General features: G+C 43.8%; 1 protein-coding gene across 1 annotated transcript in view; it reads left to right on the forward strand.

Annotated features, from left to right (window-relative positions):
* The window catches only part of LOC147031295 (uncharacterized), a 120,306-nt gene that overhangs the window by 31,491 nt on the left and 74,698 nt on the right, over positions 1–14,117 (forward strand). Inside the window, exons 8-11 of the mRNA XM_085871925.1 lie at positions 7,961–8,043; positions 10,034–10,125; positions 10,384–10,446; positions 10,599–10,653. Of these exons, the coding sequence (XP_085728051.1) occupies positions 7,961–8,043; positions 10,034–10,125; positions 10,384–10,446; positions 10,599–10,653 (293 nt within the window). The remainder of the gene's footprint in view (positions 1–7,960; positions 8,044–10,033; positions 10,126–10,383; positions 10,447–10,598; positions 10,654–14,117) is intronic.

Below are 14,117 nucleotides of genomic sequence, written 5' to 3' on the forward strand. Positions count from 1 at the left end.
GTGTTTGCAGTTAAACCTTTTGTCCAAAACCCATCACTTTCTCTACCCCCCTTACCCAGTCGCACCCAACTGTCCCTGGACTCTGTGTCCTTTTCTCCTGACAAGGTGGAGAGCTTGCTGTCAAACCTCAACTCGTATTCTGCAACCGGTCCAGATGGCATCAGGCCACGTGTCCTAAAATCCTGCACTTCTGCTCTTGCTCACTCTCTCTCTGTCCTAGTCACCCTCTCATTTGCTCAAGGTCATCTGCCATCTGCTTGGAAATCAGTAAGCATTACTGGCCTGCGTAAAAAAGGTGCAAAAACAGATCCCTGCAACTACAGACCAATCAGCCTTCTGCTAATCATCAGCAAGGTTATGGAATATATCATCGCTTCAGACATTAATCCTTCCTCTTCTCCAATGGCTTGATTTCTGATCTTCAATTTTGTTTTAATTTGGTTTCAGACCAGGTCATTCTTCCCTGGATATGCTGCTTCTGCTCTCCCAACAATGGATGGAGGTCCTCAATGCCAGACAGGAAATCCGAGCCGTATCCCGAGACATATCGTGTGCTTTTGACACGGTCTGGCACCCTGCCCTGCTCACCAAACTCTCTTCCTGTGGTATCCAAGGCCATCTCCACTCATGGCTCGCAGACTTCCACTCCTGTCGCAGTCAACGTGTGGCCCTAAATGGAGTTCTTTCATCCCCTCTTCCTGTCCAGGCTGGAGTTCCTCAAGGTAGCATTCTGGGCCTTGTTCTTTTTCTGGTTTTCATCAATGATCTCTCCGACTCTCTGGAAAATCCTCTTTATTTCTTTGGTGATGACTCCACCCTCTGCCGTACCATCTGTCATCCCGCATACCGGCATGCAGCAGCTTCTTTGCTCACTGCAGATCTGGGTAAAATCACAAACTGGTCCAACACGTGGAACATGTCTTTCAATCCAGACAAATCTCGCACTCTCACTTTGTCTCTCCGAAAGGACCATTTAGAACCCCCCCTCCCCCATCCACTTTCTTAACAATCCTCTGGAAGAAGTCCTTTCTTTCAAGCTTCTGGGTCTCACTATCTGCAATTAATTTTCCTAGGAAAGCCACATTTCAAACCTCGCGTCCAAAGCCAGTTGCCAACTGGGAATCCTCCGTCGTGCAAAGTCCTTCATCGGCCCACCTGAGCTCCTGACTACTTATAAAGCTTTCGTCCGCAGCCTGATGGAGTACTGCTCTCCCCACTTGGCTGGTGCTCCTGCCTCTCACCTTTCTCGGCTTCACGCCGTGGAAACCAAGGCATTTTGGATCATTGGCATCTTCTGCAATGAGGCTGAGTCTTTGGGCCTCTCACTCTCTCACCGCAGGCTGGTCGGTGGTCTTTCTGTCTTCTACCGTCTCCTCTCCAGCCTCGCCCCCCCCCTGCTCTCTCTCTCTCTCTCTGTGATTTGTCCCCACCACATTTCCGCAGGGCGCTCAAGGTCCGCCAACAACCCCCTTCTGGTAAAACTACCAAAATCGCAAATCGCTGCTTCGCTGCTCACCTTCACTCTTTCATTCCTCTTTTTCCCACCTTTGGAATGAACTCCGTCACTCTATTCAACCCCATTCTTTCCTCCAGGCCTTCAAAACAGCTGTTCACCAACACCTCTTATCATCCCCCATCCAAATCCTCAATCTTTTCTACCCCCGTTAATCCACCCAAGCCCACCTCCTTCAAATTCCCTGCTTTCCTTCCTGAAAGTCCCTATAATGTCCATCTTGTATTCCCCATCCCATCACTCTCTCTTCCACAGATCTCCTAATGTCTCATTTCTTGACTGTTTTGTCCTTCCCACTCTCATCCCTCTTGTCTCATGCCCCCCTTGCTGTGCGTTGTATGTTCGCTCTCATACGAGCCTCGACAAGGTATACAAAAAAACTGTCTGATGGGATGTCGCAGAGGCCGCAGACTGCCTCTGAGCAAAATATCCTGGGTTTGATTCCCAGCCTGACTACGAGCTCTCAGTTTGGTGCTTTGCAGGCAATGGTACGTCACAATGTGTGTCATCAGGCTCTTGGGTGTTCAGCTGGAGATCCATGCACTATTCAGTGGATGCTAAAGATCAAAGGATGTCTTTTGTGAAGAGAAGGCAGGTTTTCCTCCGCATATAGAACAAATTCCTGCCATGATTACTTTTGGGAAGGTAAACTTCCGAGTGTAACCTCTGCCTGACCTTTAACGATTTATTATAACGGGACTCATTTCACCGACTTTTACCCTTAACTTTCACATTCAGGTGTGAGCAGAATTTTTATTTTCTTGGTTTCAAATGCATATTTTCGAGTTCAACAGGAAAACATTTTCAGGTCTTAATCTATAGTTTTATTTAATTTATGTTTCCAAAATGTAAATTTCTGGAGGCGTGAGGTGACAGAGGGTAAAAAGGTAACATCTTGGCAATGTGGCAGTGGTGCCATAGTTGGATACGTTAAGTAAGAGATTGAAAGAACAGGAAAATAGGAGACTGAGAGGAGGTGCAAACGGTAACCTCTTGCAATTGAGTTTGGTTTGATGGGGGTAAAATTTGTGGATAAAGATGGAAGATTCTTCCTTTTTTTTGTAACATTGTCGAGGCTCGTTTAAGAGCGAACACCCAGAATGTATTACAAAGGGAGCAGGAGATGAGAGGCGGGAGAGGGAAGCATAAAACAGTGAGGAAAGAGACATGAGGAGATCTGTGAAAGGGAGAGGGATGGGGTAGGGTACATGGGGTAAACAAGATAGACGCCACAGGGACTTTCAGGAAGGAAAGCAGGGAATTTGAATGTGGTGGGTATGAGGTAGATTAACAGAGGTATCAAAGATCATGGTTTTGGATGGTGAACTAGCCTGGTGTTGGCGCAGTGGTTAGGGCAGCGGCTTGGGATCCAAAAGGTCCTGAGTTCAAGCCCCGTTGGGCCACTGAATTAATACACCAGGGGGTTGACTCAGCCTGTCATCCTTCCGAGGTCGGCGAAGTGAGTACCAGTGTACTGGGCCAGTGTATACCCCGGTTAAAATAGGTGTACCATATCCCTGCGTCGTAAGAGGCGACCAGGGTTGCGTCAGGAAGGGCATCCGGCGTAAAACATGTGTCAAATCACTATGCGGATCATACGGATGATCCGCTGTGGTGACCCCGAACGGGAGCAGCCGAAAGAAGAAGAAGAAGGTTTTGGATGGTGAACAGCTGTTTTGAAGAACTGGAGAGAAGAGTGGGATTGAAGAGTGTGTGGGAGTTTGTTACAGAGGTGTGAAAAAAAGAGGAATGAAAGAGTGAAGGTAGTTTTACCAGAAGAGGGTTGCCGGCGGACCTTGAGTGCCCAATGGAAATATGGGGGGGGGGGGGGTTACGACGACATCACAGACAGAGAAGGGGGGGAGGCCAGAGAGGAGACGGTATAAGACAGAAAGACCACCGACCTGCCTGTGGTGAGAGAGTGAGAGATCCAAAGACTCTGCTTCATCGTAGGAGATACCAATGATTCTAAAAGCCTTGGTTTCCACAGCGTGAAGCCGAGAAAGGTGAAAGGCGGGAGCACTGGTCCAGAGTGGAGAGCAGTACTCCATCAGGCTGTGGATGAAAGGTTTGTATGTGGTCATGAGCTCAGGTGTGCTCAGGAAGGACTTTGCACTATGGAGGATGCCCAGTGTGACTGGCTTTGGAGACCAGGTTGGAAATGTGGCTTTCCCAGGAACGATCTTGGCAGATAGTGAGACCCAGAAGCTTGAATGAAAGCACTTCTGCAAGAGGATTCTTAAGAAAGTAGATTGTGGGTGGGGGGTTCCAGATTTTCCTTTCAGAGAGACAAAGTGAGAGTGTGAGATTTGTAATGGTTGAAAGACATGTTCCACATGTTGGACCAGCTCATGATTATATCCAGATCTGCAGAGAGTGAAGAGGCTGCTGCTTGCTGGTCTGAAGTATAACAGATGGTACAGCAGAGGATGGAGTCATCAGCAAAGAGATAGAGAGGATTATCCAGAGAGTCGGAGAGATCATTGATGAAAACGTGAAACAGCCACAGGGCCAAGAACACTGCTTTGAGGAACTCCAGCCTGGATAGGAAGAAGTCAGGTCAGGTCAGGTATAGGAGCATGCATTGGAGCAGCGCATTGCTGCGTCCACTTTCCACCGATACTCCAGGGGCCGATGTTTGGCCATCAACCAGGCAAATGCCTGGCCCATCCCCATCTCCTTGAGATGCTAATCAACCTGCTGCAAACATGAGGCATGTGGCCGGCCAATCGGCCTCCTCCACTCACGAGGCTCCCTCGCTGGGAGAATCTGGTGAGCTGGATCAGCATCAGGAAAATGAGCCACATGTCCATACAGCCGCAGATGATGCTGACGGACTAAGCAGGTAACAAATCTCATTTGAGTCTCTCTCAGCAACCGTTCGTTGGACACAAAGACAAACCAGCGATAGCCAAGGATTCTCCGAAGAGACCTCGGACCAATGGAATTAAGTCTCATCTCAGATCCCAAGTCAGAGTCCATGTTTCACATCCATAGAGCAAGACTGGAAGCACCAAGGACCTGAAAACTTGGACTTTCATCGTCCTGTACAGGTACCGGCAGCACCACATCCAGTGAATCCACCCCAAACCCACCTCCTTCAAATTCCCTGCTTTCTTTCCTGAAAGTCCCTGTAATTTCCATCTTGTATACCCGGTGCTGGAGAATGTGGGGGGAAAGAATGGGAAAGATGGGCAGTAGTGATGCGGCGTAATGGGACACGCAGCCGTGTCCTTGAGGTGTCCAGACCCAGCAGGCAAGTCCTCTCCGACACGCGAGATATGTGACTCGCCCTCCTCTTTCTCAGCTTCCTCCTCCTCAGGATGTTGCTTTCTCTCATCTCTGAGCCTTCTGCTCCTCACAGGGCAAGCTTTCAGGACAAGGACAAGCTTGGAGCTCCTTTCTTCTCTGAGGACATGGCTTTCTTCCACATGGCTGAGGACCAGCTCCGAGTTCCTTTCTCCCTGCAGGACATTGCTTTTCTCTCATCTCATCCCTTGCACTCACGTCGTCTTCTTCCTCCTCTCACTCTGAGCTTTCTCTCTCCAGGATGAGGACAGCAACGAGCACCTTGTCCCTCACAGGATCTCGCCTTTTTTCCATCTCTTCTCGTGCGCTTTTGTTCTCTTCCTCTTCATCTTGCTTTTTCTGTCTCGGCTCGTGCGAGCCTCCTCCTCATTGGTCCACATCCGATGTGGGCGAGTCCACGATGCAGCAGAACGCTATGCCATTCTGAGGGAACTTTCAATGCAGCCCCTGCCCCTCCCTTCACGTGCCCAAAGCTACGATGAAAACCCCTGCTCCCTCCCTCATGCGCAAGCATTCATTGTACACTTCTGCACTGTACCATGCCTGCGAGATGTGCCGCATCCCACCATGCATGGGAAAAGCACCGCACCTCGTGCCATGAACCTGCACGTGAGAATGGACACAGTCCCATGCGGTGAAGGTAATCCGATCAGACCGAAGGATTAATGGCACTCATACTGACCGAGTGTGCCCAATTAAACGATGCACAAATGCAGCAAAAACGGAGAGGGATGCCGCTGGACCGAAGGATGACTGAATGGCCACGGGGTTGAAGGTAATACCGATGCGGTGAAAGAGAGATTGTCGAGATGAGGTTTGGTGAAGGGGATTATTGGTGGATTGAGAAAGCAGAGGGGGCAACGGATCGATTGTGTAAAGGAGGGATTGTTGCAAGGAGCAGGGGGGGGGGGGGAACTGACTGATGCGGTAAAGGAGGTACTGAAAGTAGCAGAAGGTTTGGAAGGGACTGATGGGGTGAAGGAGGGCAGATTGAAAGTAACAGAGTGGGAGTGGGAAGGGGGGGGAAGAAGGGGTCACACTGGGGAAACAGTAACTAACGAACACATGCCACAACCCTGAGACAAGGGACTAAGGACTATCAACACAAAGACTAACTAGAGGGGGAGCACTCGGTAGAGTGCAAAACCTCCGCCGCCAATACTGCTGGGTCACTTAAGTGAACCTGATATCCTATTGATTGTAGGTCAAAACGCATCAGACTCTACTGAACCACGATTGAATAAACTAAACTCGATTGACGCGCATGTAGAAATGCCAAAAAAAAAAAATCGAAATTTTTTTGAAAAAAACCTTTTTTTGGACCAAGTCCAAAATCTAATGGCATCATCCTTGGACCATACCTAATCCCCCCACCAAGTTTCGTCGAAATCCGTCCAGGAGTTTTTCCGTAATACTGTTCACAAACAAACAGACAGGGGTGAAAACAGTAACCTCCATCCATTTTCGATGGCGGAGGTTAATGAAAGAACTAATCCTCTGCTCACCAACATATCCATGTATGCTCTCCCTCTGGGGTAAGTTTCCAAAACTGTAACATTATTATTATTATTATTGTTTTGTCACTTTCAACTCATACCATCATGATACCATCATTATACCATTGTTATACTGTACTACCAAAAAGTTGCAGTGAAGAAACAAAGTTAATTTCCTCAAAATAAACTATGGAAAATGAGTTCCCGCATCACGAAGGTTCACATAACGAAGGGTTATAAAGGTCCGTAACCCCTTTGCTAAGTGGGGGATACCTGTATTCCAACAAGGGCACAAATGTTGCATGGAGCCCTGACCAGAACAACACACACAACACAGATGCTATCTTAACGTGAACTTGTAACCGCAATGCTGGTGACAAATAGAGGATCCGTAGGGATGGTGGGATTTTCTAATTAAGAAATCATCCTTTATCTGAAGTTAAATAAGGTATCGTTGACAATTGCAAGATGTGTCAATGCCGTTGGATCTACCTCCTTGCAGGCTGGTGCTGTGCATGCTTCTGGTCAACTTGCATCCTTCCGATCATTATTTCAGCTTTTTATCATTCTCCGAGCTGATACTTATCGACGCAACGTTCATGATGTTGAGCATATTGTCACTGATGTCACATTTTGGATTGAATACTGCAAGTGAATGAATTTTACTGTACATTCTCAGTGTTTTGCCTGAACTTTTCAGGAAGTGGTACATTTGGGAGAGTTGTTCTCAGAAATTGGTTATGTTCGGCTCTTGCAAATAATTATTATTCATCCCAGATTACAAGTTTAATGAACAGGAAAAAATTTGGAGAATTGATTACAAATATCCATCCATCGGGACCATACACTGTGCAGAGCATTGGTGCTGCCGAAGCAGTCTCCTTGGCTATTGGGCACAATCCTGGATGGGTCACCACTCCGACACAGGATACCAGCATGCTGGCACTCATTTTGCCGACCTCGGAAGGATGACACGCAGAGTCAACCCCACCTGATATTAATTCAACAGCTGAGTGAGATTTGAACTCAGGATCCAAGGATCCCAAGCCCAACACCCTAACCATTAAACCAACGCCAGGCATATTACAAATGTGTCGATACAGTATTTTGTACATGTATGGATATAGGTTATACATCAACGACACCCATATTCTCTCTTCTCTTTTTGCATGATGTCTGAGCCTGAAGCCCTTCTTGCCATTGTGATAAAGATTGCCTTTACTATCTCATTTGCTGTCGATTCACACTATCCTACATACTGTATACCTTGTGTGAACAGTCGGCTGCACCCACATAGTTCCACGTAACCTAAAAGGACAATTCCCTCCTACCACAAACAAACCCAAATGTGTCTCACTGTCTCCATGTCTTTTGTAGTAACAGTTATCTTCGAGAAGTCAAATCGATGTTTATATTCCACTGAATAAGCTTCTTGACTTGAGAGCTCCAACAGTAAAAAAATGAACACGAAAAAATATACAAGTGCAGCATGATCAACCTTGGAATCGGAAATACGACTTGTTCTACTTGCATGCAATTTTCAGTGATGGTTTTTGCTTCCAGGAATTTTTTTTTCTCTCTTTTTCTCTTTTCTGGTTCTGCATCCCTCCCTTCTCCCATCTCTTGACATAAATCAATGAAGTGGCAGATACATTCACCCAGCTGTTTCTACATGGTCAAGACCTTTCCATTGAGCTAAGGATTGCAGATATCAACAGTGATGCGGTATGATTTCTGCAGCAATGCAGGTCCTTCATGACATATGTATTGATTCTTGTTTTGACATGTCATTGCTCAATTTTTACAATTTTGTTTTTTTTCTGAACCCCCTTTCCCAATCTGTAGTTTCACAATAATTTTTCACATTTTAATACTTCCTGGCATTTTGTCAGCAGGGATACTTCTTACAATAGCCTATACCCCCTATACTCCTATAGTCTACAATATTGTCACATTTGACAGCAAATATGGCCATCTTTTGTCTGAATGCCTGTTAAACATCAGTGCATAAGAGATCAATTGTGGTATTGTGCATCGATATAGTTTCACTGCAGTCAAGAGTAATCCATTTGATTTGCACACTGAACATCCCAAAACCAAATGTGATGATGGCCAAGGCTAAGTGCTGAATTTGTTACCCTAGCCTGTTCTCTGTGATGTGATGGGAGAGCATATTGTGATTGGTCTGTTCCAGTGTTCTAGCAAACTACCATAATGTCATCGCAATCGTCAATTTTCATCTTATTGACTTGATATCTGAACAGATTTTTTTATATTGAGTCACTGAATTGGTTCACTTGTCAAAATCGAGAAGGTCGTTGTTTTTGAGGTTGAAGGGTCAAAGGTCAAAGTCTCAAAATTGTCAATTTTCATCCCATTGACTTGAAATTTGAACAGGATTTGCATGTTACGTTACTGAGTGGTTCACTGATCAAAAGCGAGAAGTTAATTGCTTTGAAGTCAAAAGGTCAAGTTCAAAAAATCGTCAATTTTCATCCAATTGACTTGGAATTTGAACAGTCTTTGCATATTGGGCCAATGAAGCCTATTGTTTGAGGTTAAACGAACAAGGTAAGATAAAATCATCAATGTTCATCCCACTGATTTGAAATTTTAACAGAATTTTCATATTGGGTTACTGAATTGGTTCACCAATCAAAACCGAGAAGCCTATTGTTCTTGAGGTCCAAAGGTCAAGGTCGCAGCATCTGATTTCGCAAGTATGGTCTATGACTGCTTGTTTGTCTGTCTGTCTGTCAAAGCCATAACATTTTTACCATTTGAGCTTTTGCCGTCAAATTTTCAACAAAGCTTTATTATGGAACAAGGAGAACACTAATTAATGAATTTTACATTTTTCCTAGCTGTTGTTTTCTCAAGTTTATATAGATTACAAAGCAGATGTGAATGGGCTTTTCATTTTGGGATGCTTTTTCATTTAATAATAAAATTGGAGCATGTCTATTTTATTCATAACAAGTGAAGAATGCACAGGTTATTTGCAGGATCTGTGATCTCAGCAAATTGTGGTTCAAGTTGATGTTAGCAGCATTTGCAGCACACGTCAAACCACCAGTTGAACGAGCATTCTCGGGTGGCTTTAGTCATATTTTGACCTGGCAAGTTGAACCTGTGGCGTGTGGACCCGAACATTTTCTGTGTAATTTAACCACAAGTTTATTTTGGAAGCTTTGGTGATTGCCTGGGTGAGGCTTACTGCATTGTTCAATGTTCTGTGGTGTTTGTTTATTTTGGTTTTCTTTTTTCTTATGGAAGAAATATAGAATGTTACTGCTTGAGTTTTGTGAACACTTCCAAAAACACTGCTTTGCAGGTGATGTGTTGGCTTTCCTTCAAGGGGTGGGTTGCATTTTTTTGTTGTCGTTTTGCAAATTCATAAGGATATTTATTTTTAAAACATCCTTGTTTAATTTGGTGTAATAGCACAAGGAAGCAAGCTCCACGTTTTTCTCTCTCTGTTGACCAACTTCCAGTACAAAAGGGACTTTTATGCTCTGTTAGCGGTAAAGTATATCAAATCATTCGCTCCATCGCTAAGTCCCATTTTGTTCAATTAAGACGTTCCAAAATTATTTATAGTCTTGGTTTTGTAAGTCAGAAAAACAATTGGATACCGAATTGGCTCATAAAATGGTGAGTTCATGGTGTTCCATCATCTTGTCTTTAATTTCTGAATACTTGTACTTATTTTCAGTTAAGAACATTTTGCCAGAGGGCACGTGAAAAAGTAATGAGCAAGGATTTGAAAGGAGCCGTGGATGTGTGTACTGAGGCGACGTCACATTTGTAAGTACATTATTGATGAAGATGCAGATGCCGTGATTAAGAACAGTTCGGTGCGAACAAATACGTGGGGCTGGGTGGGGAGGAAGGAAGCAGTGATGGGGATAAAAGTAAAAGGGTGAGGTTTATGAGTAAGATAATGAACTGCAGAATATTTATGGGCAAGTGGAAACTTACTGCAGGTAAAAGTTAAATTGCAGTGAATAATAGCCGGTGTTTCAATTCACTTTTTTGTATTGTCTTTGTCCTTTTTCCCACCAGTCCATTCACCTTCTTTCCTTATCAGAATAGGAGTGTTTGCTACATGATGCTGGGTGATTTTAAGTAAGTGGAGAATTTCCCTGATGCATTTATTTTTACAATATATTGTATCATTGCCACGACTGCACATCATCCCCGCTCTTTATCTTTACTATCAACACTATCCTCACTTCTCCTCATGCACAGCACCATATTTTAATCTTGTTTTATACCAGTGCTGCAGCTGCAGATCTGAAAAGGGCTTTATTGCTTCGTCCACAATGGAGTCAGGTAAGTGAAATATCAGCATCGTCCTTCACTTTACAATGCACAGTTATACAAGCAATGCAAGTAGTGTCCACAACAGTGTGCTGTTGAGTGATTTATTAGTCTGTTGTCATTTAGTTGGTGTTTACACCTCCGGAGTGATTTATTTGAGATGTGTATATATTTATTCCATGAATGGTAGGTTGTGATATTTACAAATCAAATCACTGGTCATCAGTTGCCTGCTGTTACACCTGAAAATACAACAGTTGTCTTCCAAGTAAAGTTGATTTTTTTTTATTTTAATTTTCTTCGTGTTTTTTCATTCCACAAGCTTTAATAGAGACATTTTTGTATTGCTTGTTTTTTTTCAACTTGATTACCTGCTTAATAAAGTCACTGTAAAACAGCCAGAAAACACTTCTATACCTTGAGAACAGAAGGATTGCTGCTGGTGATTTATTCAGTATTGCATTGCTCTTTGCACTTCATCACAGACATAAAGCAAAAGCAATTGTGCTTCAGGACAAGTAAGGTTTAGATGTGCAATTTTTCTGAAGATGCACGACAGTCAACAGCATCATATATATCCCACTTGCGAGAAAAATGAATGCTGGATCGTAGGCTTAAAGGCTGCAACCAAGCTGTCTCTGTCAGAGCTTCAGGAAGCAGTGCAGGATAGGGATGTTTGCAGAAATCTGATCATGAATGTCACCATGACTTGATGGAACTAGATAACTAGATCGAAAAAAAAACAAGTGAAACCAAATGTTATCAACAAATGAAGAGACTTTCAATCAAAGGGTTTTTGTTGCACCAAGAAAATAACAACTCACAGCTGTCAGACTTAGAGCTGAACAAACGGTGAGAATGTAATGAGGAATATTTGTCGAGGTAAAGACTGGTGGTGGACTGCATCGATGGAGAATGCAACAACGGTCTTTCTCAAACTGAAGGTGAAAAACCTGAAGTTTAATTCTGTAGGAAGTAAGGTGAAGCTGACATTTCCGGCATTACCTTGCATCTGAGCAAAAGAGCAGAGTGTAGTTTGGGGGGGATTATAAGGGAACGGAAGATTGTGTAAACAAATGTTCGGGGTGAAGGTGAATGTGAGATGTCAAGGGTGAGGAGGCCAGAGTCGCAAAAGAGGGTGGACCTCTATAAACATTAGGGAATACCTGAGATTTTGGGTGGGAGTTTTCACCTTGAAACATATATACATATACATATATATACATATATATATATATATATATATATATATATATATATATATATATATATATATATATACATATACATATATGGGTTAATCCCCGTTTCTCCTTTGAAGAGTCGGACCTGGGGCCACCACTCACAATTAACCTCATGGTATGGTGGGTTGCTTGACAATCACGAACGCCATTCAGTTAACCACGAGTTCCAGTGTCTACCGTCTAATTTGCCGTTTAAGTGGAGGTCACGTGGCTTCCTGAACAGGGAGCGCACCCTCGGCGATGCACCAATCTTATCTTGATTAGATCGTAATAATGGCGGCCGAGCGTTTAACCGCTGGTGCATGCCGACTGTGACAGGTTAATTTGTTTGGGAGCTACCTCCCAGTCTATCTTGGTTCGGACAATGCTGGATCAATGGAAGGAAGGGACAAGCACGGACAGGTTGAAATGTCAACGAGGAATTTATTAATAAGGAAAAAAAAAAACAAGAACTTTTTATTTCTTTGTGGTGAAAATAGATGAATTCAAATCAATGAAATAATCTCAAACTAAAAGGATTAAACAGGTATTGATCGAAAAAAAAAAAAAAAAAAAAACAGAAAAAGAGCAGATCTTATCGCTATGCCTTACTTAATGAATAAACACAAGGCAAGAGTACCCAGTAGATCATTCAGAGGGGAAAAGAAATCTGGTCTCGGCTTACCAAGGCGGAAGTCATCGTGCGTCCAATAAAATGCCCCAAAATGTGTGAGCGTGCCTTGGTCCGCTGCCAGCGCCCTGCCTCGCTGTGCACCCACTCGCAATCAGGCTCGAACACCAATTGACATCAGGTCATCACCCCCAGCAACCAGGGACGCCAAGTATCAGGTATGCCAAGAGCAGGTCCCCAGCATAACCAGCAGGAACAGTCCAACCGTCACCCACCATCAGGAGCTATCAGGAGCCATAACCAACAGACAGCTGTAAGAAGCTGTGAGGTTGTCACCAACTCACCAGCTCACCAGCTCACCAACTGTCACCAGCGGTCAGAGCTGTAAGGCTGTCACCAACTCACCAAGCAACTGTCTGTCGCCAGCTCACCAACCAACTGACAGGAAAATGGTCCTCCCGTCCTTTTCTATGTGACCAGTGTGGGCGGAGCCTCAAGCAGACTTCAGCCAAATCCACTTTGCCTATTGGCGCATCGCTGCACGTCACTTTTAACCGTCAATCTCATGATCATTCCTTCCTCGTTCAGCCCGACACGAACAAGAGCCAGCCAGCATCCATAGAGCTGCCAAACGGGGCGTCAAACGTCGATGGAAAAAGGTGAATGTCAACGTCGGTGAAAGATTGGTGGGTGAGGTAAATGATCCACAGCTGTATTTGACCGTCAGAATAACTGCTCAGGAAAAGCCCGTGGTATGCTTCATCAAACGTCCTATAAGTCCAAAGTGTAAATAAATCGTCCACCACCAAGCCAATGTGTCCCGATGGAAAGGTGGTAGAACAGCCTCCGTTGGGCTAACGGCTATCTCGCGTGCATAAACGTGTCGTAAAGAGAAAAAGGCCATCCCATAAGAAAGGGAATCTATTCTATACCCTTCTCAATGCATCAAAGTTAGAATCCCACCAGACAAGGAGATGGGTCTATCCTGGACATGCATTTAGGGAAATAACTGTCTGAGGACCTAAATGTTTGTACGCATTCGTCAGATCAGATTCTGAAATCAATATATATATATATATATATATATATATATATATATATATATATATATATATATATATATATATATATATATATATATATATATATATATATATATATGTATATATATGTATATATATGTATATATATATGTATGTATATATATGTATATATATGTATATATATATGTATATATGTATGTATGTATATATATATATGTATGTATATATATATATATATATATATATATATATATATATATATATTGTTGTGGTTGACGAAATTCACAAACCACCATTCAGGTCCCTTAGGTGAGATATCTCTGTAAGTATATGTGTAGTTAGGCCCAAACCCGTTGTCTAGAGGGAATAAATGTCATTCATGCGGGCTGCGACTCTTCAGGATAGCCGTTTTTCTTTTACTATCTTTATTTTGGACCAGCCGCCATTATTACCACCACCAACCACGTCACAACGCCGCTTCACAACAACAACCACCAACCACAACGCCGCTTCACCACAACCGCCACGACCTTTACCGTCACAACTCGCCACCATCGCATCCACACCATCTCGCGCCAC

The sequence above is a fragment of the Eptatretus burgeri genome, chromosome 2 (genome assembly GCF_056783735.1).
Source record: "Eptatretus burgeri isolate ZD-2024b chromosome 2, Ebu_testis_v1, whole genome shotgun sequence".
Lineage (NCBI taxonomy): Eukaryota > Metazoa > Chordata > Myxini > Myxiniformes > Myxinidae > Eptatretus > Eptatretus burgeri.